This window comes from Ammospiza nelsoni, chromosome 21, assembly GCF_027579445.1.
Source record: "Ammospiza nelsoni isolate bAmmNel1 chromosome 21, bAmmNel1.pri, whole genome shotgun sequence".
Taxonomy (NCBI): domain Eukaryota; kingdom Metazoa; phylum Chordata; class Aves; order Passeriformes; family Passerellidae; genus Ammospiza; species Ammospiza nelsoni.
In genome coordinates, this window is record NC_080653.1 from 5,789,882 (window position 1) to 5,811,840 (window position 21,959).

At 52.0% G+C, this 21,959-nt stretch overlaps 1 protein-coding gene across 1 annotated transcript; it reads left to right on the forward strand.

Annotated features, from left to right (window-relative positions):
• The first annotated feature begins 152 nt into the window (after positions 1 to 152).
• YWHAG (tyrosine 3-monooxygenase/tryptophan 5-monooxygenase activation protein gamma) lies at positions 153 to 20,866 on the forward strand. The gene is made up of 2 exons (XM_059487198.1): positions 153 to 378; positions 17,402 to 20,866. The coding sequence occupies exons 1-2, from the start codon at positions 292 to 294 to the stop codon at positions 18,056 to 18,058; spliced, it is 744 nt and encodes a 247-aa protein (XP_059343181.1). The 5' UTR covers positions 153 to 291; the 3' UTR covers positions 18,059 to 20,866.
• Positions 20,867 to 21,959: the final 1,093 nt, after the last annotated feature.

Sequence of the window (21,959 nt, forward strand, 5' to 3'; positions counted from 1 at the left end):
CTCAGCGCCGTTTGCCCATCCTTAGGACTTCAACTCCCGTCGTGCTCCGCGGGCAGGGGGGTGGGCGGGGCAGCGGCGGAGGGGCGGGGCGGGGCGGGGCGCGCGCAGGGGGGTTGTGGTGGCCCGCGGCGCGCGCACAGCACCGGGCGCAGCCGCCGCCGCCGCCTCAGCCGCAGCAGCGCCGAGACCGCCGCGCCCTCCTCGTCCTCCTCTTCCTCCTCCTTCCTCCTCCTTCTCCTCCTCCCGGAGCCCGCAGCCTCCTCGCCCCTCTCCCCCCCGGACCCCGCGAAGATGGTGGACCGCGAGCAGCTGGTGCAGAAGGCCCGGCTGGCCGAGCAAGCCGAGCGATACGACGACATGGCGGCCGCCATGAAGAACGTGAGTCCCGTCCCGCGGCCGTCGCGCTCTCCGCACACACACACAGACACACGCACACCTTCCTCCTCCTCCTGCCCCGCTGGGGCCGCCCTCCCCTCGCCCTTCCCGCGTGTTCCCCGCGGTGGGTGGTGGGCTCGGCCGGGGGGGCCGCGGGGGTGTCAGGGCCCCGCTCCCTCGCCCTCCGACACCCCCGGCTGGGTCCCGTTCCCGCCGCTCTTCCCCATCCAGGGCTACTTTGCTTTCTCCCGACCCCCATCCCTGCCCTAGAGCCCCCCACGCATCCTTTGCCCTGCAGTGGGGCCCCCACCCAGCCCCACGCATCCTGCTCCTCCGTCCTAGAGCTCCTTTCCACATCTTTCTCCTGCTCTGGGGCTCGCATCCAGCCCCACACATCGCTCTCTCCTGCCCTAAACCTTCCCCCGCATCCTCTCCCTTATTCCGGGGCCCCCACCCAGTCGCGCACATCCCCTTTTCTGCCCTAGAGCCGCCCCCCATCCTCCCCTGCTCCAAACCCCCGCGCTGTGCCCTGCTGCCCCCATCCAGCCCCACGCATCCCCCTCCGCTGCCCTGGAGCACCCCCACATCCTCCCCTCTGCCTCGGGGCTCGCTGCCTCCGCAGCCCTGCAGCCCCCCACATCCCCCCACATCCCCTTCCAGCCGCATTTCTGCTGTCCCCCCGCCGCAGGCCCCCTCCCGTGCCCCCTCCCCACGCTGCCTGAGCGTGGCGGGGCACAGGAGCCAGGCGGGGCTGCCCGGGGGGGTCACACCGGCTCGGGGCCCCGGGGGGCGAGGCAGGGGGGGACCCGGTGTGGGGAGGGGGGTTCGTTCGCATCTATCCCCGCTGCTGAAATATCACCCCGTGCATCCCTTCCCACGCGTGCTGTGGTGTGTGCCCCTGACCCCAAAGATCGGCAGCCCTTTCACTGTCAAAGCTCTTTATTTTTACTGCTCTTGGTTGGAGATTTATGAATTGAGTCATGTTGTATTCATTTCACGCTCTTAAAATAAAGACTCTGCATATAGCAGGCTGATCTGATTTGTGACACTGAACGCTCCCCTTCAATACTGACATTTTGACAATATAAGAAGGAAAAAAAAAACATATCTCTGATCTGATCTTGCAAACAAAGCAATCGTGGGAGGCAGGATCAAGTCATTCCAGAAGATTCTGCATTTGTCATATTGCAGAGAGGCTAGACTGGGTGGAGGGAGGGAGGGGGTGCTTTAAAGGGGAAAACTGTTCTTTATGTTTGTCTTCTTAGTCAGGTCTGAACCTTTGCTGGGAGCTGGGGTGTCCTCCCCAGCTGATGAAAAGTGAATGCCGATCTGGGAATGTCGCAGTCTGCCGTGGGTGCAGCGCTGTTTGCCCATATTGCACCATTTTGTCAATAACCTTGCATTTATCAAACAGACAAAACTGTCACAGCCCGAGCCCGGGGAGGGAGGAGATGTCTTATCAAGGAATGAAATACGGATAATCGGAACGAGATATTATCACATTAACCCAGCCGGGCTGTCCCTCTGCTGCACCATGGCTTTTATACCATTTTCTGATGGCGGCATCTATTCATTTTAAAGCAAAGCCTGCTGTGTGAGCAGATCCTACAGCTCATTTCCTACGGATAATGCAGCCGCCGTGACAAAGCCAGCAGGGATATGCCCGGGACTCACAGCCGCGTTGCTCTGTGAATTTCTCTTAGCCTGCTTCCCCGGGCTGGCTGCTCGAACCCCAGGTGCTGTTAGGAGCTCCTATGTGTGATTTTTTCCTTACGGGCCCTGGTGAAACAGTAACCCGGGCTAACGCCTCTTATCAGCTGCCGGGTAGTTTGGCCGTAAGGAAGCGATCCCCAGCAGGAGCGCTGGCTGACGCCTCCCTTCAGCAGCAAACAAAAGGCAGAGCTTTGTTCTTCCTTTCAGCACCGCGCTGCCCCAGGAGCTCCGGCACGGCCGGTGCGGCGGCCACGGCCATGTCACAGCCGTGTCCCAGCCGGTTATCCCCGTGCGCTGCCCAGCCCCCAGCCCCGGTTGTGCGGGAGGCTGATGACCTCGCACTCATTTCCGTAGCAACGCCTAGTGATGTCATATGCCATGGTCCAAGCTGCAATGCACCCAGGCGGTAGCAGAGAGCATGCGGGCTGCGCCTAGCGAAGGTGATGCAGAGCCATCCTGCCCTCCAAACCTAGCCCTGCCTGGCGCCCTGCTGAGAAATGCTGCATGGTTCTCCTTTCAGACCTGTGGTGCCAATGATGAGCATTAAAGAGGTTCCTTTTCCAGCAGCTTCATCTCACCCGTGCATTTTGGCGGCTGCCTCACATGGGTTGTTCAGCCTCAGCCCTGTGTGCTTGGGAACCTGTGCTGAATGGCTGTGTTAATGGTTTAAAATGGAAATGGTGTGCTGAGCTTCTTGCTGTCTGCTGATTCATCTAGGGGTGTCTGGGCTGGCAATGGTTTCTCAAAAATAATATTTATGTCTAATAACTTTTACTTCCTTCCTTCTTGCAAGTGCTAGCTGCCGGTGCCCCTAATTGCTGCCCCTAATTGAAGGAGCAGGATTGCTCCTTCAGCCCCCAAAAGGGACAGGTTTACTGGGGGGTCTCTGAAAACAGCAGATGATCCCTCACCTAGCAGAGGGAGCAGAAGGTGATGCCACACCCAGGAAGGGTGCAGGGCTGGGCCCATCGATCCAGGATATGTCTGCATGACCTTGGTCATGTCCCTTGTCACCTCAGTGCTGTCTGGGGGTACCATCAGCCCTATCAGGTGCTGGGGGACAGGAAAGCTCTCTGCTGGTCCCCAGTGTGGTCAGACATTGGCCTTGGGCTTGCTTGCTGGAGTTTCACTTCCCACAGTGCTGGTGGTTGGAGCAAGATGCATTTTTGTCTGGTTGAGCTTCAGGAAGAGCTTTGCTGTCAGAGCTCATGCCAGGGCTGGGGATCAATATCCATTAGTGGTGCTGCTGCTGGAGGCTTTCCGGAGGTGGGAGCCCTGCCAAGCCCCTGGCCAGCCCTGCCCAGGGAGCTCAGCACGTGCCTCCCCACAGACCTTACATGGAGGGGATGTGCAAGTGAATGGACAAAATGATTGCAATAACCTATGGAGGAAATCAGTCATCTTTTCAAAGTGTGTGGGGAAAATTACTGCACTGCACCTATGGGTGGTGTAGGTTGGGGTGTCCCCTGTGAGGGGAGCACTGCTCGACTTTGGGGGCCCAACCTCTGCAGCAGGGCTGTGGCTGTGCTGCATGCAAGGACCACCAGGTGTGGGTGTGAAGGGGGCACTGTTGGAGATGCTGGGAAGCAGATGGCTGCTCCAAGCTTCAGACAGCACAGCTTGGTGCAGTAAATGGCCATTGTGGGTGGAGGAGGAGCGTGAGGATGGGGGATTGCAGGCCCTCCTGGCGCAGGGTATGTGGGCTTCTCCTGTGATGGTCACCAGCTGGGCAGGTTATCATCCCCCACATCAGTTATCAGTGCTGATAGCAGGGCTTCACACAGACAGCAGGCTCACCCTTGGAAGAAGGGGCAGTAACACCAATCCAGCCTGTCTGGAGAGTCCCCAGGAAGCAGAGCAGGGATGATTAGCTGCTTTCTGCTCGCAGTGTACACAGACAAAAGGATGGTGAAGGTGGAAAGGCTTCTCCAGGAGGAGTGCTGGGCAGGCCATCTGTGATGGTGGGAGGGGACCAAGGAGTGCGAGCTGCTGTAGTAGCACTTCCCAGGGGGGCTGGGGATGGCTTTGCAGAGCCATTCCCAGTGCTGAGGTGGATGGTTGCAGTCATTAGCTGTTGGCATCCCATGGCAGCACTGATGCTCTTGTGCAGGCACACTGAATGGTGCCCAGCCTCAGGGTGCCTGCAGAGCACTGGGGGACTGCAGTGTTGCTGGGGATTGCAGACAGCCTCACTCATGAGCAGGGCTTCCTTCCTGGAGGTGCATGGGCTCAGGACAGGATGGTGGCTGTCAGGGGCTCCTGTCCTTCTGACCTTGTAGAGGTTCACAGTGTGGGGTTGTCTCTGTGTGACTCAGCCCTGGGACCTCGTGGCCATAGCCTGAGTCACATCTGCTCCTAAGCCACACATAGGTATCAATGAAGACCCTCTGTGGTGGCTGCAGTGGACACTGCTCCACCAGTAACTGGCCAGTCTTCAGCACATCAAGCTCTTGAAAATTCCTCTTTGAGCTCCTGTGAGTTCTTATTTAGTCCATTTAGGAAGAGTCACTGATTTACAGGATCATGCTGGGTTTCTTAGTTGGCCAGATGTACAATCCAAGGTGGATTGGACCCAAAATACCTCTTCTTGAACTAAACAAAAATGAAATTGAGACTGTGATGGAGAATATAGCAGCTGAGTACATAGAAACAGTAAAACTTGAGCAAGGGCTCTCCATGAACCCCTGGATTATTTGGGTTTATCCAGTAGATCTATTGGATGATGTCTAACCATGAAAATGCAAAAAGATTGGTGGGAGTTGTCTTGATTTATTAATTTTTTTTCAACCACCTTTATTTGCTGCTTCTTGTGTGGGATCATAAGATGGCTGGTTCACAGGAGATTTAATTGCTTTAGTACACCAAGTAAACTTCATAATGTCAGTTGATAAACTCTGTCTGCCCCAGCTGTGTTCATCAGCTGATCCCAAAGTTACTCTGGAATAAACTGCTTGGACAATGATGATGTGTGCTTGGGCTTGCTGGAATACTTTAGGGACAACCACAGAACTTCAGCTCCAGAAATGTTTCCTGGGTTGAAAACTCCAGCATCTAGGGACCTACACACTGTTCCTGGAACCTGGATGATGTCTTTGACATCCTCTTAGTGGTTCTCATGGATGTTCTGGATGGTGCTTTCAGGAGGGTTATCCACATAACTGTGGTGTATCCCTCTTCCTCCCGCAGCTGAGATTTGGTTTTTGATCAGGGAGATGAAAAACATGGTCCTACCTCAGCTTCTGCAGCTGGTAGAATTAAGATTTTCCTTAATTTGAGGATCCCCACCATACTTGTTCCCCTTCTTCATGTGTGTTACTGAACTACTTTTCTGGTACCTGGCCAGTAGCATCAGTGCTGCTCAGGAGCATGCTCAGCTTGGCCTTCCAAGGAGGAATAAACAGCCTCAGCCTTGCTAAGCTTCAGATCAGGGAGCTGGAGTAAAAGTGACCTGATGGACCCCTTTCACCTGTGGGGGGCCTGGGTCACAATGACCCCAAGGTCACAATCCTAAGGACAAGGATTTTTCAAGGCCTGATATTTCTCCTACCTCTGCAGGCTTGGAGCTGAGCATTGGATCTGTTAGCTGTGGCTCTTGAGGACAGGAGGAGAAGCATGGCTCAGGGTGCAGCTGATGGAGCAGGGGCTGGGGAGGAGAGTGGTACCCATGACCCTACATCTGGAGAAAACTCCACGGATGGTGACACATCTGGCAGGGCCTAATGCACCAAGTCCATCACTGAAATCCTGAGCTTCTCTTTGGAGCAGCTTCATGCCAAGTAAGCCATGCACAGAACTTGTGTGCAAGGGTACACATTTAAGAAAAAAAGAATCCAAGCTTTTGTGAGTCCCACCTGCTAGTGCTTGAGTAACCAGCTGCTTTTTGGGAGGTGGCTTTGTCTGAGCTCAGACGTGTCCTTGGATGTGGAGCACTGCTGAACTTGTTGGTGCTGCTTTTTCCTTGGCAGAGGTGTGCTGGGAGCTCAGTTCCAGTGTGGCAGGGAAGAGCCATGAGGACTGTCAGACTAGTTCAGACCAGAGCTGGCTGCTCCTGTCCCAGCCAAGCACCAGGCTGTTCAGAGGCAGGTGCAGGGAAGGAGGCATTGGAAAATGCCTCCAGTCTGACCTGAGGGAGCTTTTCCTCAGGTGGGTCAGTGCCTGGGGCATTTGGTGCTCTGCCTTGTGCTTTTGTGCCCTGTTCAGCCTCCTGAATGCAAATTACAATAACTGCAGTCCAAAGCACAGTGGAACAGCATTTGCCTGGCTTCCCATTGACAGCCTTGATGGGATCCAGGCATCATCTCCACCTGACTGTGGCAGAGCTGTGAGGCAGGGCTGAGGTTGGCTCTGGGTTGTGCTGCACCCTCAGTGCTTCCAGGCGTTCTCCTAGGCTCCAGTGCTCTGCAGCTCATGGCAGATTTTTCCAAAGGAGGAGTATTTTTGTGCTAACTGGTTTGGAGCCAGCTTAGACCTTCTTTCCTTTGCTGGTCAAGTCTTTGTCTTTTCCTTCTGGAAAGCTGAAAGCCTTCAACCAGCTCTTTACTGGACAGGTAACTAACCTAACTGGTCCTTAGCTGAGGTTTTGTTCCCCAAGGGTTAGATGCACATGAGAAATGGCAACTGGCATTTCTGGAAAATGGCAACTCCCTTGTCTGGGAAGCAAAAACTGAGTGAAAACATAAGTAATGACTCGATTTGACTGGTGATGGTCACTGCTTTGCAGTGATAGCCTGGAAACCAGCTAAAACAAAGGGAAGTAGCAATGGATTGGTCACTGTGCTGGATTTTGGCTGGCTTTGTCTGTCAGCCTCTGAAACCTTTGGCTTGTCTTGGAGAAGCAGGCCAGATAAATGGTGGTGGCTGGTTTTATGCTGGTGGCATTGAGATAAAACATTCTGCCATGGCTGCTGGCTGCCAGGCTCTGCCTGTGCTTCTGCCAGTGCAGCTTTTGGTCATGGAAGGTGGGGGAACTCTTCTTTCCTCATGCAAATAAAATGGCTTTGTGGGAATGTTTTTCCCCCTGGCTGTTTGATCTAATGAGCAAAGTCCTTCCTCCCAGCCTAAAATGAAGGAAAGTGGCAACAAAATGACTTTCATTCTGCTGTTTAAATTTATCTCTTTTTTTAAATAAGAGGTCTGACTCTGCTTCAGAATCCAGATGTCAAGATGTGGGATTCCCACCTGTGTCTCTGGGGGAGGAGCTCAGCAGTGGGATGGCTTTGTCCATCTTTTCTGAATGCACAATGATGTGAGGTGCTGCATCTTTCTGGTCCCTTCTGTGGGTTAGAGCCCTTGGAGCTGCTGGGGCTGGTAAATCAAAAGGGTTGATCTTCACCTTGGAGTCTCATGCTGGTTATCTTGGTATAATCTGGAAAAGCTCAGAAATGGTAAATTCTGGAAAATGGAGCTGAAATGATGAGGCAGCAATTCTTGTGCTGCAGGGAACACTGACTAGACTGTCTCTCAAAAGCAAAGCCTTCGTGTAGCTGGTGAAACAAAAGCCTTTGTCTGCCTATTTAAGGGCAAATTTCCCCCAGTTTGAGGTTTTTCTGTGCTAACCCAGATTTAGTCACATCTCAGGCATGACCCAGTACATGCTCAATTAGATATTAAACAAACCTGATTTTTGGCCCCAAGCTAATGATCCAGTGACCAGGTGCAGTGCATTAGTTAATTGCAGCAGAAGAGTAACTAGAGAGTGATGGCGTGAGATTCCCTTAAAGTGATCCCCAGATTAGGGATTAGAGTACTTAATGTTTTTCTTCTGTGAAGGAGCTGTTGGAATTGAGTCCGTGTATGGGTGTTTGAGGCAGCTGTGCTTGGACGAGCCCAAGTCTGCAGGGATTCCAAGTGCAAACCATTCCTTAATTGTTTGCAAATTCCCTCTGATCTCTCTAGATGGCTTGGCTTGCTTGGGATGTGTCTTTGCTTACGTACCCAGCAAAGCTGCTTGGCGTGTCAGGGTGCTTCTGACTCCTCTCTAAGATGGTTTCAGCAAGGCTCTAGAAAAACACCAGTGAGAAGGCTGAGCCCCAGTGCTAACGAGGCTGCTGATGGACACGTTGTTTGGACAGTTGTGCTCAGCAGCATCAGGTTTATTCATAGTAGGTGGAGAAGCTGTTGCTGCGCCATGTGCTAACAGACACGCTCAGCAATTGCTGTAGGAGATCTCTACTTGTAAAAGGCTAATGCAGCAGTGAATGGGAACTTGGGGGAGATTAACAGCCTTTGATTTACACCCAGCTGGGGCAGGCCTTGGAGCTTTGCCTGTTTATGCTGTTGGGCTTTGTTACATGGGGTGAATGTTTCATTATCTGGGAGCTTGGCTTCTTGTGTTTGGTGGTGTCAAGATGATGTTGGCACCTCAGGGGTTCTGTCACCTGTGATGAACTGAGATCAAATCTGTGGTGGGAGTTCCTTGGGCTTCAGAAGAAGCTGGGAGGGGATGGCTGCAATCCGGAGAGGGGAGTTAAACAGTTGGATCTAGGCTAGTGACCCCTCCTTGTAATTTAAAATCAGTTACAGTGCTCCAGAAAGCTGCCAGAGCAAAAACTTGACTTTCTTTTCTGCAAGTTCATTTAAGAAATTAAATAAAATTGTCTTTGCTAGAGATGTGTAAGATCAAGCCTGAAATCCCTGAAGCAGTGGGAGGGTAAAGTACATCTGGAGGGATAATCACCTTACTCACTGATGTAGAAATTAAACCTATCGTGGAGCTGGCATGCAGGAATCCACCTGGGTGTTCTGGGAAGTCTCTTGCTTAATCTGGTAAAACATGTTTGAGACAGCAAGGAACTGCTGGATCTGCAGACCAAGAGACCTAGAGCAAAAATCTTGTTTTTAATATTTCCAGAATCTTACCTTGATGTGCAACAACCAGGTGTTCCCAAAGAGTTTGTAGGAGTGACCTGGAGCAGCTAAAATCGTGCATGCTCACTGCAGGAGCTTTGCATGGCTGCAGCTTCTCCCATTTCACCCTTTGGAGCAGCAGCTTGCAGCTGCCATGGCAGCAGTGCCATGCCAAAGGAAGCCATGCCAGCAGGCAGGAATTGCTCAGTGAGCAGGAACAGGCTCTCCCAGCAACCAGAACCTGCTCTCAGCCTTGAGGTGGCCTGCCCATGGCACAGCATCCCTTCTCTCTTGGCTCAGCTGGGTAGAGGTCATGGGCACAGGCGGTTTTTGAGCCCCTGATTAAGGACAGGGCCTGGCACTTGATGCTCTGGGGAGGATTTGATGATCTGGTGGCAGGATTCTTCCTGCCTGGCACTGGGGCTGGAGGTGAGCAGGAAAGCACTAAGATCTGAGCCAGATTAGTACCCTTGGAAGCTGTGAGGTAAATCTTTAAGCAGCTAATGCTCCCAGCAGCACTAAACACCCTCCCCACATGAAACTTGGTGCATTTATCTAGAGTCCCTGAAATCTCTCTAGCTTGGGTTTGTTTTACCATGAATTGGAAAGAAAAAAAAAAAATCTTCTTCATCATGGACCAAGTCTTAAGACTCTAGAAATGTCCAGTGGCCATCCTGTGAATGGCTGCTTCAGCTCAAAAGCCTGTGAGCAGGTGGAGTCTTCTGAGGAATAATTTTTAAACAGAAATTAAAAACCCCCAAGTCTTTAAACTTGTACAGAAATGCTTCTAAGGAAAGAGCTGCAGTTACTCTTGAAGAGCTCTTCAGCTCGCACCTGGAAAAGCTTAATGCAGCCCAGAAGAGCCTATAGCAACCATGAATTGTCATTCTCCTTCCAGAAGGATCAACGGATCAACTCTGAGCTCCTGAAACTTGCTGTGAGCTCCAGGGGCACATCTGAGCTCTCACAGCAGTGGCACGCTGTGGCACTGGGCTTCCACGTGCTTAGCAGAGAGCTTGGAGACCAGGCTGTCAGCAGGGAGCAGAGCAGATAATCTGAGGCAGGAGAGCTCCCCAAGCTGTTGGGTGATGGAGAAGGGTGGTGCTGATCCTGTGCTGCTGCTGAGGCACTCACAGCACGCAGCAGTGGGCAGATGATGCTGCCAGCCTGCCATATCCTGGGGAAGGAATAGCTTGGCATCCCTTCTGTTGCTTTGTAGTTAGCAGGCAAAGGTGCTGGTGTCCCATCTGCCAGGGACAGTGTGATGAGCCCTGAGTGACAATCCCCTCAAATGCTGGGGCTGATGTGCTTGGACTTGCTGCTCTCTCCATCTGGTGGCTGGGAGGCACTAGGCCAACAGAGGTCAATCATTTTCCCTGAGAGTTTTTAATAAGCACGAGGCAGGTAATGGCAGCAAGATGCTGAAATGAGTTGTCCTCCAGCCAGTTTTCATCTTGTTTAATAGCCTGTCAGTAAGGCTAATGGGAATCAGGGTGTTAATAAGGAAAACAAGAAAACTTGAGCATAATTCCTTCCTGGCTCAAAAGCACATGCTGGCTAGAGGAGCAGCTCTCTGTGACAGGACTGTGCAATGCTAACTCAGAAATGGTTTGTAGCTCCTTGAACATTTGTTTGTAGAACACTTGAACATACACAAAGCTGGGAGGCCAGGGTTTTTCCTTCCAGTTGGTGACTGGGATGTGTCTGGGCTGCTCTCTGTCCACAATAGCCATGGCAGGCAGATGTTTCCTTGTGTTTGCCTTATCTCGAGCTGCAGAAGAAGTCAGGGACACAAATCAGTGGCACCCAGGTGTTCTGCAGATGAAAGAAACCCAGAGTCGTTATCCCAAGTGCTGGGACTGCAGTGCTGCAGATAAGGGCTGGGACACAAAATGGAGCAGCTCAGAGCTCTGCTGCTCTTACTGCTGTTCTCACCTTGGCTCCCTTCAACCTTTCATGTGCAAGAATGACCCAAGCAGCTGAAATTTGCTTTTTCTCCAACTGAAATCCATGACAGCCACACTGAAACTGGAGCAGGAGGTCTGCAGGCTCCAAGGACTGATCAAACCTGAATGCAGTGCCATCACATGCAGTTATTAAGCTACAAAGGCCAATAAAATAAATGAGCTCTTGGTTTCCACATCTCCCAGTTTGAAGACTTTGTCTTGGGTGGTTCAAAGTCGCCTTAAGTAATAAAGGCTGCAGAGTGGGATGAAAGCTGCTGTTAAGTGTAGGAACATGCAGAAATCCTAATTGATGTCTGGAGCACCTGAGTAGCCTCTGAGATGCAGTTGGGCTGCAAGCAATAAACAGTTCTCTGCAGACACTGGTCCTTGAGGCACTGGGAGCAATTTGAAATGCAATGGCAGAGCCAGAACCATCCCATGTGCCCTCAGCTGCTGTCCTGTGATGTGAAGTGGCCCTGCCAGCTTAGAAAACAGGAACTAGCAGAGGATTATTCATAGTGAAACAGGCAGAGGAGAAGGCAGTGGGGAACTTCTGTCTGCCCACAGCCTGCACGTGCCTTTTTTTGGTCTTGTCTGGGATGAGAGGAAGGGTTTGACCTACAGCCCAAAGCCCCCCTGGCCACTCAGTCATTTCCTGAGTTAAAACATGAGCAGGGGACAGCAGAAGGGGTCAGCAAGGAGAGAAGCAGTTCTGGTGTGACTTCCACTTTGGAAGTGTGACATGGGGGCGAAGGCAAGGCAACAGGGAAAGGAACCCAAACCAATCTGGGAACATTTTAGATTTAGGTCTGGTTTAACACACGCCTACTTCACCAAAGTAGGACAGTGCTTAAGAAAAGCATCTTTCCCACTGCTGTGATGGAGTTGTAGGACAGCTCACTCTGGTGCTTGGGGAGAGGCTGCTCTTGGTGAGGTTGAGTGACATTGAGTCGTGACTCTCACCAGGCTGCTGGCTAATGGTGACAGTTTCATGTGCTTGAGAGCAGCCATTTCTTCAAGCTGGGGCGAGCTGGGGACAGGAAAAACAGGCAGTCTGTCTGTCATGGCCTTCCAAAATGACACACTTGGGCTGCTAAAGGTGGTCTTGACACAGAATCATTAAGGTTGGAAAAGACTTCCAAGGTTACAGAGTCCAACCTTTAACCAGTCACCACCTTGTCAACCAGAGCAGAGCACTCAGTGCCATGTCCAGTCATTTCCTGAATGCTTCAGGGATGGGGGCTCCACCAGCTCCCTTGGCAGCCCCTTCTGATGTCTGAGAACCTTTTCTGTGAAGAAATTCTTCCTGAACCTGCCCTGGCACAGCCTGAGGCTGTGTCCTCTTGTCCCTGCTCATTGGTGGTGGGGTCCCAGCATGTGACAGCAGCTGGAGATGGGAGAAGGTGACATGTCTGCAGGTGTTGTGACCTTTTTCAGCTCCTTGAGCCTGGAGGGGCTGTGTGCTGGGTGCTCCCCTTGCCAGTGGCTACAGAGCAAGAAGGAATTTCAGTGGTCAGAACATCATTTCAAAAAATGAAACACAGAAGAAGACCTTCAGGCCAGAGCTCACTCTAACAAGCTGCATGTGAAGGAAAACAAGGCACTTGCTGGGGTTTGTGTGGAGAGATAACAAATTTAATTCCATGGAGCAGGAGCTGTAGATAGAACAGGAAGCACGAGTGCTGAAGGGGAGATGGATGTTGTGTATCCTGGTGGGAGAGGAGCTCTGATGATCTTTAAAAGCTTTTCTCAGTGAACAGTTTGAAGTTCTCATGGCTGTCTCTGTCTCTCCAGGAAAGCTTCACTCTTTTGTAGCTGTCTGATGTCCTGAAGGACTCGGATTCTCTTTTAAGCAATAAGAAGAGCAAGTATTGAGGTTTATAACATGGGTTAAACTGTCAGATGTTGATGGTATTCCCCAGGGAAGGATCTCTGGGTCCTGTCAGCTTGCCAGTGCTGTCTGCTTTAAGATAAGACATCAAAGCCAGGCAGAAGCTGTAAATGGGTGGGCACTTAATTATCAAACTAAGTGAAAAGTGTGCAAGAATAAACAGGTAGAGCTAAGTCCTGTGATGGATCTTCACTGCAGTCACTGAAGGGACCTCAAAACCAGTAATTTCCTGATGTATACTCAGACCTACTCCTGCAAGGTGAGAAGTGGAGGATGGGAGTCCTGGAATAAGCCCCTAACCAACCTAACTTGCTGTTCTGTGGGAGCAAACCTTCCCCATGGGTCTCACCAAAGCCTGTTAATCAGGATACTTCAGAAAGCAGGTGCTGTAGAAGCACCCCTTGGGCTTTTGGGGTTTACATACCTTGGCATCAGGGACAGGTAAAGTTCTGCTTGTTCCCTGGCTTCTCCTCAAGAGGCTGAAGCTTGCCTGGCTGCAATGTGATCCCTGGGCATGCCAGGAGCCTGCCAGGTTTTGGGCAGGGTGCTGAGTCAGAGCTCCAGCTGTAGTGGAGAAATCAGGAAAACCTTCTCAGACATGGTGCTGCCTCTGCAGTGCTTTGTTGCAAATCAGAGGGCTTGGATTTGTACAAGCCTCTGGTCTCCCAAGCAGTATAAACCCTAAACCTCCAGTAATTTTTGTCCAGTGGGAACTCAGGGAGTTTCCCCATGGCTTAAGGGCCCTTGAGTCTGGTGGTGCAGACACTGTGCCATCAGAGAACTGGTGAGACTGGAACTGGCAGTGTCCAGCTTGGTGATGGAAGTGCCTGGCAGCCTGGACTGCTCCATGCCAGGCTCCCTGCACTCCCTGCCTAGGTGTCCTTGTGCAGTCTGCTCCTGGCAGCTGTGTTCTTTTTCTTTTTTTTTTTTTTTTTTTTTTTTTTTTCCAGAATAGCTAGAAGAGTTTCCTGTATCAAGTTTCCACCATTGGATCAGATCTTTGTCCTTGGCTGTTTGTGCCACATCCAGGACTTGACACTGCATCTCCTGCCCCTCTCCCTGGTCTGCATGAGCACAAGAGGGAGATGAGGCTGGGCAGTTACTGGGGTTTGCAGAGCAAATTCTGCTGTTCCCTGCTGGCAGCCAGGGAAGTAAAACTCCAAACTGAGCTTCCCAAAGAGCAGGTAGACTGCAGCCAGGGCCTGATGGCTTTGTGCTCCTGCCAAGCCCTCCTAATGCCAAGCTAGGATATTCCTTTGGCTATTTGAAATCTCTGACTCCATGTAACAGTGCTGGAAATGGCATCAGGGGACCTGATCCCTTCTTTGGGGAAGTGAAACCCCTTCAGGGTCTGAGTTAAGGGGGGTGGTTCTGCCCTTCCATGATGTGACTGCTGCAGTGTGATTCAGGCCTGATGCAGGATATTGCCTTATTTGATGTTCAATCAGAAGCATTCAGTGCAATGCTACAAACTCAGTATACCAGAACCTGCTGTTTAGCCAGTGGCTTGGTTGAACTCACTTTGTTTCTGTATCCTGCAGCGTAAGAAAAAAACAAACAGCATTTGTTGGGCCAGCACAGGCTGCAGAGAAGGCACAGCCCCACGTGCATGTGACAGGCTGGTGCAGAGGTGTTGGAGCAGTTTCTGCTGGAGATGGGCACTGGTGCAGTGCTGTGGAAGAGCAGAGTGGCAGTGACTGCACAGTCTGGGGTGTGCAGGGGGCTGTGCCAGGAAATGCCAGCACAGGCAGGAGGGCACCATCTCTGGGCAGACAGAGATGTCCTCAAAGGCAGCTGAACCTGGGATAAATATTTGCTGCCTTTTTCTGACTGACAAGGCAGCTCAGTGTACCCTGCTGTCTGATACCTTGTGTCCTGGGCATCTTGCATTTTCTTCCTGCTGGGAATGCAAGAGCCAGATGGTTTTCTGTTCTTCCTCCCTCAGCTCAATTGCAAACTGAAATGTGTGGGACTGCAGCCTCTCCCCTCTCCTGCTGCTGAGGGCCGTGGTCCTTGTCCCCACCCTTGTCACATCTTGGCCATGTCTCTGCAGTGCTCCTTCCTGGGAGTCTGGGTCTTGCTAGGAAGCAGTGACATGGTTAACAAGGCTCCCTTCCTGCTTTTACAAGTTCCCTGTGAGCTCCCTAGGGGAATCTGCTGTCTCCACAGGTGTACCTTCCATCTGTCAGCCAGTTTGTTGAAAGGATTTTGACAGGCAACTTTCCTCCGTAATCCTTAATAGCTTCGAATTTAAAATGTTTATGGCAAAGCTAATCCCACGAAACTCCCTGTAGTTTTGATAAATCTGTCCTCCAGCAAGACTCTTCTGGTGAGAGGAGGTAAATCTACTTATTCCTGCAGTGATAAATATCTGCAGACTTGGCTGTGGGGCACCTGCTTGTTCCTCACTTCAGAACTGGTGTCTCCTCTCAGGGGGCATCTTGCTAGAAGCAAAATTTCATCTGGTGATCAATCTCCACAACCCCTGTCATGACAGAAAACTCTTGGAGTCAGTGAGTCTCTTGTATGGCTGTTGGTGTTGGACACTCCATTTACAGCTGGAGGAGAATAACTCAGGCTGGGATTTCTGGATGCTTCTATTTCCAAATCCCTCACTCAAAGCAGGGCAGCTTAGGTGGGATAAGCCCCCCGGTAACCTGATGGAGTCTTTGGTATCTCTTAGGACAGACAACCCAGAAGCTCTGGGGCAGGGGCACACCTTGGTTGTGCTCCCAAAGATGTCTTTAACCCACAGAATCATTACTGTGGTTTGTGCGGGTGTCATTGAGAGGGAAGAACAAAGGGAGACATTCTGTAAAACTGCAGAGCAGAGACCTCAGCACAGCAGGCAGGCTGGAGGCAGTGTACCAGTGTCTCACCACGGGTATTTGGGCTCATTGTGGTTGGGCCCTGCTGCAGGAAGCAGGATATCACAGGGACCCCAGGGCCCCGTGGTTAAACTGCCACCGTTGTCTTGGCCAGGACAGGGGTGTGAGGGTTGGCCTGGCACTGGGAGCTGGGGGTGGCATCGCTGCCCTGCTTACCTTGGGCGGGAGCACTGGCAGCTGCCCTGGCACCCTGCTCTGTGCTCTTTGTCCTGTGCCACTGGCAGCTGCTGATAGTCCCAGGAGATCCTGCCCTCATTCATGTGACACCCATTCCCTGCTCCCTTGCTGTCTCTCACCCTGCAGCAGAAGCAGCTGTGCTGGTTTGCACAGGAAGACCCTCTTCCATCTGGAAAAGGGTCTGCTGTTCCTCTGCCAGGCTCTGGAGCATCCTGTGGAGCAGCACAGATGCACACAGCAGCAGGGGTGGGAGTGCAGGGTCTGCTTTCTGCCTCTGCCGTGAGGGAAAGGGCTGGAGGGGGTCTGATCAGAGACTCTGCTTGCTGTGAGGGAAACAGGCTTAGCTGTGGCCTGGTTTTGGGAGGAGACATCAGCCAGAGCATGGCTGAAGAGCTGCAGGAGGAGTGGATGTTCTGGAATGTGCAGGTCAATATGGTGTGAGCAACTGTGAGTCATTCAAGGCCATTCAAATGAGGTCCTGGCTGGGCCTTTGGCCTCCTGCTCCCCACCATAAATGTGGTTATCTGGGCCCAGAGCAAACCTTGTCCTTACACATCCTTGTGAAAGTGACTCAGTGTTTGCAGAAGCCTTTCACATCCAAACCATTACCTAATCCTTTACTGCCCTGAGGTGGCTCACAGGTTCCTGCTTTGGTGGCCTGATTCCGAGGTGGCTGTGCCCAGGGTGTGTCCTGGGGGAAAGGGGGCAGTGGCCATGCCCAGGCTCAAAGTGGCACTTGGCAGCTGTAACCAGCCCGGGGAGCAGCCGTGTGCAGCTGCTGTGTGGTGTCCTGTCTGCTGCAAGGGCTCCTCCTGCTCCTTCCTGGTCGTGGGAAGCTGGTGCAGACTTGGCCAAAGCTGCTGCCTGGGAGGCTCCAGGCAGTGATGGTGTTGTGGGAGCTGGAATGGGATTATTGTGATACCAAGTGGTGCTTCCCAGGTTACTGAGGGAGCTCTGTGCTCATCATCTCCATAATCCCTTTGTGGTTTTTGTGGTGCATGAGACAGGTAACGCTGTTAACCTCAGTGAGGAAACCCAGTGTGGGGGATTTCCCCTTCACCTTGTGAGCTTTCAGGTGCCTGAGGGAGTTGTAATTGTGCTATCTCAGAGATTCTTTGGGTGTCTCTGAAGCTTGTGGGAAGTGGAAAAGCTGAACACCCTGTAGCTCTGGTGTTGTTAACCATGCAGGTAGCTCATAACCCTGGACCATCTCCTCCCTCTTGCTTTGACTGTCCCTCTCCCCTGCATCGCCAGCTCTCATCCTGCAGGTGAAAGGCATCTCTTTCCTAGAAGACTTTTCTCGTTCTGGAAGATGCTGATCTCTCAAATAAAACCCAAGGCCTGCTCCTTTTGTTGTGGGTCTGGAGCACAGCATGATTTCCCATCTGGCTCCTGCTGGGATGGGAGCAGAGGCAGAGCTGGATGACAGAGCAGGACTTTGGAGCTGACTGCCTCCTCCTGCCTCTCCCTAGAGACACACAGGAACACCCAAAGGAGTGATGGGGATATCAGAAGGCTGGGGCTTAACCCAAACGTCTCTTTTCTCTCCCCCTCTCTCCACACAGGTGACGGAGCTGAACGAGCCCCTGTCCAACGAAGAGAGGAACCTGCTGTCCGTGGCCTACAAGAACGTGGTGGGGGCGCGGCGCTCGTCCTGGCGAGTCATCAGCAGCATCGAGCAGAAGACCTCTGCAGATGGCAACGAGAAGAAGATCGAGATGGTCCGCGCCTACCGCGAGAAGATCGAGAAGGAGCTGGAAGCCGTGTGCCAGGATGTGCTGAGCCTGCTGGACAACTACCTGATCAAGAACTGCAGCGAGACGCAGTACGAGAGCAAAGTCTTCTACCTGAAGATGAAAGGGGACTATTACCGCTACCTGGCCGAGGTGGCCACCGGCGAGAAGAGGGCGACCGTGGTGGAGTCTTCGGAGAAGGCCTATAGCGAAGCCCATGAGATCAGCAAGGAGCACATGCAGCCCACCCACCCCATCCGGCTCGGGCTGGCCCTTAACTACTCGGTTTTCTACTACGAGATCCAGAACGCGCCGGAGCAGGCCTGCCACCTGGCCAAGACGGCCTTCGACGACGCCATCGCCGAGCTGGACACCCTCAACGAGGACTCCTACAAGGACTCAACGCTCATCATGCAGCTCCTCCGCGACAACCTAACGCTCTGGACGAGCGATCAGCAAGACGACGACGGCGGAGAAGGCAACAACTAGACCCCCCCGATGGACTGGCAGCCGCACGCTGATGCTAACTACTGCAGTCTTTATTTTTTTCCCACGAGTGGGGGGGGGTCCGGGGTGGGGGAGGGAAAGGGAGGGGACACCTTCCCAGGGAGGCCCCCCACAACCTGTCTTTGATTGCCTCGTTGACATTTTTGCCAAAACACCACTAGTGGAAGTCAGGCTGGCTGTGCTGGTATGGAATAGCAGCCTCACTGGCATATGGACTGTTCTGTAGATTATTAATACAAGTGGAGCTGTCTTTAATTTAACTTTATTGCTAGAAATAAAAAAAAAAAGGGTTTTAAGACGAATTTGCGTGGATGGAATGGCCCTCATTTGGAAGGAAAGCAATGCAAAAACATTTGAAAAAAAAAAAAAAAAGGGAGTTCTGTGGTTCCAGTAAGGCTTCGAGCGTTTGTTTCCGCAGCCCAGGTGCCGTGTGCCCGCACCACGTCGCGGGGCCTCTCTCTGCAGCTCTGCCTGCAAATCCCCAAATTGAGAAGGAATTAAAAATAAAACCAACAAAACTAAAGAATTTGGGGCTTGCAAAGCCCTGGGATTTAGGCCATTCAATCTTTTTTTTTTTCCTTTTTTTTTTTTTTTTTGGTTGAGATATTTATTAGGGTAGCTTACAGTATTAACACTAAATTGCAGTTTACAGTATTTCTACATTACAGCCATATGACATCAAGCCTTTGATTGTCTGTTTTTCTTTCTTTTGCTAGTTCTTTTGGCTTGCCTTCCTGAGCAGTCCTCGCCTGTGGACTGGCTTTAGCTATTCTGTGTCGCCCAAGGCAAGAAGACCGCCCGCCCCAGGAACATCAAAGCTGCTCTAGTTTTTTGGTCAACAGCTTAACAGGTGCTTGGCTAGCGGCTGTTTCAACTATTTTAAGTCCACAGCAAAAGGTTTAAGAACTTAATTAGACAAAGGGGGAAGTGTTTAAACTTAAAAAAAAAAAAAGCCACTTAAATAAAAAACAATAAAAAAATATTAAAAAAAAAAGAGCATTCAGGTCTGTATGTCATGTACTGTGTTTGGTATTTCAAAAGACCATCCTGATTTAAGGTGCCACAGCTGCTTCCTCAGGGATTGCACTGCCATTTCACTCTGCCTGACTTTCTCCCACTGTACCATGAGGTTTGTCAGCAGATCTCCAGCACCCAGGGCTCCCTTGTTTGTCACCAGGGAAGCCGGGTGCGTTTTCCTTTCTCCTGGGGAAGCTTGTGGTGTAATGAGTGAACTTCAGGAGCTTAGACACTAATTTGGTAGAGAAATTCCTCAAGGGAAGAGCTACAATCATAGACATTTCTGTCCACCATCGGGAGCCCAGGAACTTAGTTCTCTTCTTAGCAAAATCTTTTCTCAGTCTGTCTGATCCGGCCGGGGGTGGGAGTTGGGGCATCTGAATTGCTTAGCAGGTACTACTTACCCCATTTTGAGTGAGTTCAGCTTTAATTTTGATTTTTTTCCATGGTTGTTGGAGGTTCAGTGCTGTTCTCTGGCTCGCGGAGCGCTGCGCCCTGCAGCGCTTCCCCAGCGCCGCGCAGCGAGGAGAACCCGCGCTCGTGCTTTGATTCAATCCTTACCGTGATTCTGAGATTCTGACGCTGATTTGGAACCAGGCTTTCCCCGGCCCTTGCGAGAGCCAGCCCGGCACGTGGTGAGGCACACACGGCACCGCTGGGGCCCGGGGGCACGGACACGGCTCCGGCCCCGGGAGCGCCCCAGCCCGGCTTGGCTTGGTTTGCTTTGGTTTGGTTTGGTTTGGGTCAGGCTCCCCCTGCTCCGAGGGCCCCGCAGGGAACTGGGGGCGCAGCACCCCACGGTGAGGGTGTGCGGTGCCGCTGTGTGCCGGGACCGGGAGATGCTTTAGGCTTTCCCTCTCATCCACCCCCGTGTCCCGTGAGCAGTGTTGTCCCAGCTGTATAATTGGAGGTGATTTACTGGAATTACAAAACTTATCTTCTTTTTTTTTTTTTTTTTTTTTATGGTTTTTTTCCCAAAATAATTACTACTCTTTTTGGCTTTTTGCTCTGGCTGCTTTAGGAAACTTATGCAGGAGAGATGGCACAAGAGGGCTAAAAACGGAGTGGGGGTCAGGGACTTGATTTTTAAGCAGCTTGAATGGTTTCTTTCATTTTTTAAGAGATGCACTTGCCTATGATACTGTCTCTCCAGTGAAATGATTACTGCTCCATTACTCTATTGATACAATATTGTGCATGCTAGTGTCGTATTTCTATACAGTAGCTTGAAATTTATTAACTTATACTGTAGATGTTATGTATTCCTATGACAAAATAGTCTTCAAAAATTTTTTAAAGTTTTTTAATTTATTTTTCTTTCCTTTTTTTTTTTCGGGGGTAAAGTTTGCTCTACCAAATAGTGATCGTAACAAACTGATCTGTTATGGATGTTGCTATAGTGACATGCAATTATATATGATTTTGTTTTTAAAAAGGAAAAAAAAAAAGCAAAAGAAAACACCAGTGTTAGCTTAATCTTAATGTCTGGTGTTCGTCATGGTGAAATTATAACTATTACAGTGTAGGAGAACAATGACTGTGTTCTTTGAATGAGCCTTTGTTTGTGCTTTTTGTCATGTTATGCAGTGAACTATTTTTAAGGTCTAATCAGTGATTATTTTTCCAACTCCGTGTTTCTGTAAGGAATTATTTCACACACGGACCATTCTTAGCAGTTTTTCCTCAGTGATGGAATATCATGAATGTGAGTCATTATGTAGCCGTCGTACATTGAGCAAATAAACTTACAGATCTGACGTCAGCGCTGCTTAATTGTTATCGCCTTGTCTCGACTTTCTGGGGGGCTCCGGGGGGCTCGGGGGCAGCCTGGGCTCTGCTCCTGGGGCAGCGCTGAGGATCCGCGTCCTCCTCAGGCTTCGGGCTCCTCCCGGGGCTCTGCGGGGCGGGGGAGCCGCGGGGAGGGTTCGGGAGGGGCTGGGTGGCTCCTTCCCCACCCCGGTCCTTCCCCACCTGCGTCCTTCCCCACCCCGGTCCTTCCCCACCTCCGTCCTTCCTTCCCCACCTCCGTCCTTCCCCACCTCCGTCCCTTCCTTCCCCACCCCGGTCCTTCCCCACCTCCGTCCCTTCCCCACCCCGGTCCTTCCCCACCTCCGTCCTTCCTTCCCCACCTCCGTCCTTCCTTCCCCACCCCCGTCCTTCCCCACCCACGTCCCTTCCCCACCTCACAGAATCACAGAATCACAGAATTTTCAAGACTGGAAGAGACCTATAAGATCATCTAGTCCAGCCGATGTTCTAACTGTTCAGCTAGATCATGGCAGCAAGTGCCACATCCAGTCTTTTTTTAAATTCTTCAAGGGATGATGCCTCTACCACCTCACTGGGTAAATGATTCCAGTTTCTGACCACTCTTTCTGTGAAGTATCCTTCCCCACCCCCGTCCCTTCCCCACCTCCGTCCTTCCTTCCCCACCCCGGTCCTTCCCCACCTCCGTCCCTTCCCCACCTCCGTCCCTTTCCCACCTCCGTCCCTTCCCGACGCTTTTCCGCTCGCAGCCACACGCGCGGTGACTCACGCTGTAAAAATATTCCCCTCCCCGCCAAGCTATAAACAGAAAATGCGCCTTGACTCAGCGCCCTGCGAGGGATCGGGGCTGCAGCACCCACCCCACCCACGGCAAGGGCTGCGAGCAGGAGGGGCTGGGGGCTCACGGGGCACCCCCACACAGGGAGGGACACCCCGACCCCATCCCAGCGCCGTGGCCCTGCCGCAGCCCCCACCCCCGGCTTATTTTGGGAAGCAAAAGTCACCGTGGTGAGGGCACGGGAGAGGCGAGAGGGCTGGGGATGCTCCCTGGGGGCTTCTTCCCCTGGAGTGAGGCTGGGGCTGGAAAAGCCTCACACAC

Bases quoted from the DNA above. Each gene is read 5' to 3' on its own strand.
- YWHAG (XM_059487198.1), top strand. From the start codon at position 292: ATGGTGGACCGCGAGCAGCTGGTGCAGAAGGCCCGGCTGGCCGAGCAA. The intron at 379-17,401 runs GTGAGTCCCGTC...CTCTCCACACAG, and splicing joins TGGCGGCCGCCATGAAGAAC to GTGACGGAGCTGAACGAGCC.